Source organism: Austrofundulus limnaeus, unplaced genomic scaffold (assembly GCF_001266775.1).
Source record: "Austrofundulus limnaeus strain Quisiro unplaced genomic scaffold, Austrofundulus_limnaeus-1.0 Scaffold656, whole genome shotgun sequence".
NCBI lineage: Eukaryota > Metazoa > Chordata > Actinopteri > Cyprinodontiformes > Rivulidae > Austrofundulus > Austrofundulus limnaeus.
This window is the reverse complement of record NW_013953058.1, coordinates 112,554-115,013: the sequence shown is the minus strand read 5'-3', so window position 1 is coordinate 115,013 and position 2,460 is coordinate 112,554. Positions and strand designations below refer to the sequence as shown.

Sequence of the window (2,460 nt, the reverse complement as noted above, 5' to 3'; positions counted from 1 at the left end):
CATTGTGTCCCTTCACTTTGCACAGACAAATATTAAAGTAATGAGAAGAAACCTTGGTAAAATTTTACTCTCATAACCTAGTTATGGGAAGATGTAGGTAAGTTATTTGCATAAATAACTCATCCCTACAACAGTGAAGGCATTCCTTGGAGAAAGACACATTCAGTCGATGTCATGGCCTGCAATTAGTCCAGATCTCAACCCAGTTGAAAACCTATGGTGGAAATTGAAAAAGAAAATGGTCCACAAGAAGCTCCGACCTGCAAAGCTGATCTGATAACTGCTATCAAAGAGAGTTGGCACCAAACTGATGAAGAATACTGTTTGTCACTCATCAAGTCCATGCCTCAGAGACTGCAGCTGTTATAAAAGCYAAAGGTGGTGCAACTAAATACTAGTGATGTATTTTGAATGGTCTTTTGTTTATCTGTTGTTCATGATTCCATATCTTTTTCCTCAGAATTGAGTGATTCCATACTTTTTTTCCCTGTACTTGGTCAATAAAAGTAACATTCACTGACTTCCACAATGTTTTCTCTTCATTTCTTTGAGTGTTCCTGAAAGCCAACAAGTTGACCTTTGGAATGACCTTATTATTGTCTCATGTTTTTGATCTGAGTTTGTTTTACAGAATGAAATGTCTGAATGAGTGCTCATCAGAGACTGCTGATTCCAGACTTTTTGCCAGGGGTTGTAATCATGTCACTTTATCACTGTATTTGAACTACCCTACTCCAATTCAATTGTTTTTTCTGAGTATTGGTGTACATATGTTTTATTTGCACCTTTATGCTGAAGCAGATTGCTAGTGTGTGAATCCTGTTCATTGACAAAGGAGATAATGAAACAACTCACCTAGCAGACCACCATATGATGGAGACTGTCTGGGGGGAACACCAAAGAAAAGCTGTCCTATTCTGTCCAGATACTGACGAACAGCGGTATGATGAGAGAAACACACAGAGGAGACCATCATCAGTGTTGGCTGTATTTTCACAGATGCTTCAGTAGAATAACCAACTTGATTTTGCTTCAGTTGATCTTCAAACAGAAACTGTGGTTTTCTCATCACAGCTGACATTTTATTAAATGTATTAATGAGTGAAGTAAGTCTTGGAACACTCACCTCATTATACATAGGATCCCTCTTCAGGGAAGGCTGATATTGCTCACATAACACTGTGAAAACTGTTACCTTACCCCTAAAACACAAATACAAAAATAAACATTTTGACAGACTACACATCATTCTTCAACAAATACTGCCCTTTGAATCATGCAGAGCTCAATAACACTTCAAATACAAGACTGTGTAAAGAGCAGTGCTCACCCATCCACTGCCAGCAGCAGAAACCAGATAAAGTTTAGTAGAGGCTGGACAAAGGGGGGGCCCTTCTCTATGGACGGGTGTTTCTCTGTGTATGTGCTGAACACCATAGAAGCACTGTTTTTGTTCTTTAGGCAGAGGAACCTGGAGGGTTTGTGACAGGAGACAGAAACATTAGATTTAATGGAGACAGTTTGTTGCCAACATGGTGGCAGGTTGGTTAGACACTGAAATGCACCACGCTTCCTGGTTTAGCACCAGGTGTTGCTACAGAAAACTAACAGCAGTAGAAGAAGAGTTTACAGAATACACAACCCGTATAAAGAAGAGTAGCTACAGTGTCTTCTACTGCTAATCTGTAGTCGGGTTGTGGAGGCTAAAGGTCCAGGAGAAAAACCTAGAGATCCCTCTCCAGTTCCATGTGGAGGATCCCACAACCTCTCCGGTAGGGGTCGACCGATACATCGGCCGGCCGATATTTTTGGCCGATATTTGGTTTTTTTCCTTGTATCGGTATCGGCCGATACACTGGCCGATCCGTTCTTTGGGTCACGTGAGCGCATGTGTCCGCCCCTTCCCCCGGGGAGAGTGCAGCAGCTAATGTTGTGAGACAGAGTGCTAACAACAACAAGGGTGAGTTATGAACTATAAATGTGTTTTAACTGTCTAATTTARCTGTTTCTACCCTCTGTGTCAGAATATGAGGGAAGAGAGAACAGCTGTGTTTAAGTTTCTTTTTCAGATGGGAGCGCTGCGACATGTTTTACTTTCACTTTCGCACCGCGCTGTAATCAGCGTGTCTGCGTTGTTTTTCTTTTTTAAAATGCTGGAGCTGCTCACATGAGGCATAGAAAAACACCTGTATTGTTCTCCCTGCTGGATTAAAATAAAAAAGCTTTCAGTCTTTTCTCGCTGAACGTTTTAGCGAGCGCAGCCGTCCACCATCATGTGAACCAGACACTGCTCACATCACGTTTACTGGGACCACAGTGGTGATGCTGGTTCTCTTCGGTGTACATTTCAAACTGTGATCTAAAGTTAACGTCAGCTAGGCCTGTCACGATAACAAATTTTGCTGGGCGATTAATTGTCTCAAAATTTATTGCGATAAGCGATAATATTGCCTGGTGACC

General features: G+C 41.6%; 1 protein-coding gene across 1 annotated transcript in view; it reads right to left on the bottom strand.

Annotated features, from left to right (window-relative positions):
* The window catches only part of get4 (guided entry of tail-anchored proteins factor 4), a gene marked incomplete in the record, with an annotated part of 18,846 nt that overhangs the window by 3,051 nt on the left and 13,335 nt on the right, over positions 1 to 2,460 (bottom strand). The window contains 3 exon segments of the mRNA XM_014027504.1: positions 856 to 928; positions 1,127 to 1,202; positions 1,331 to 1,471. Of these exon segments, the coding sequence (XP_013882958.1) occupies positions 856 to 928; positions 1,127 to 1,202; positions 1,331 to 1,471 (290 nt within the window).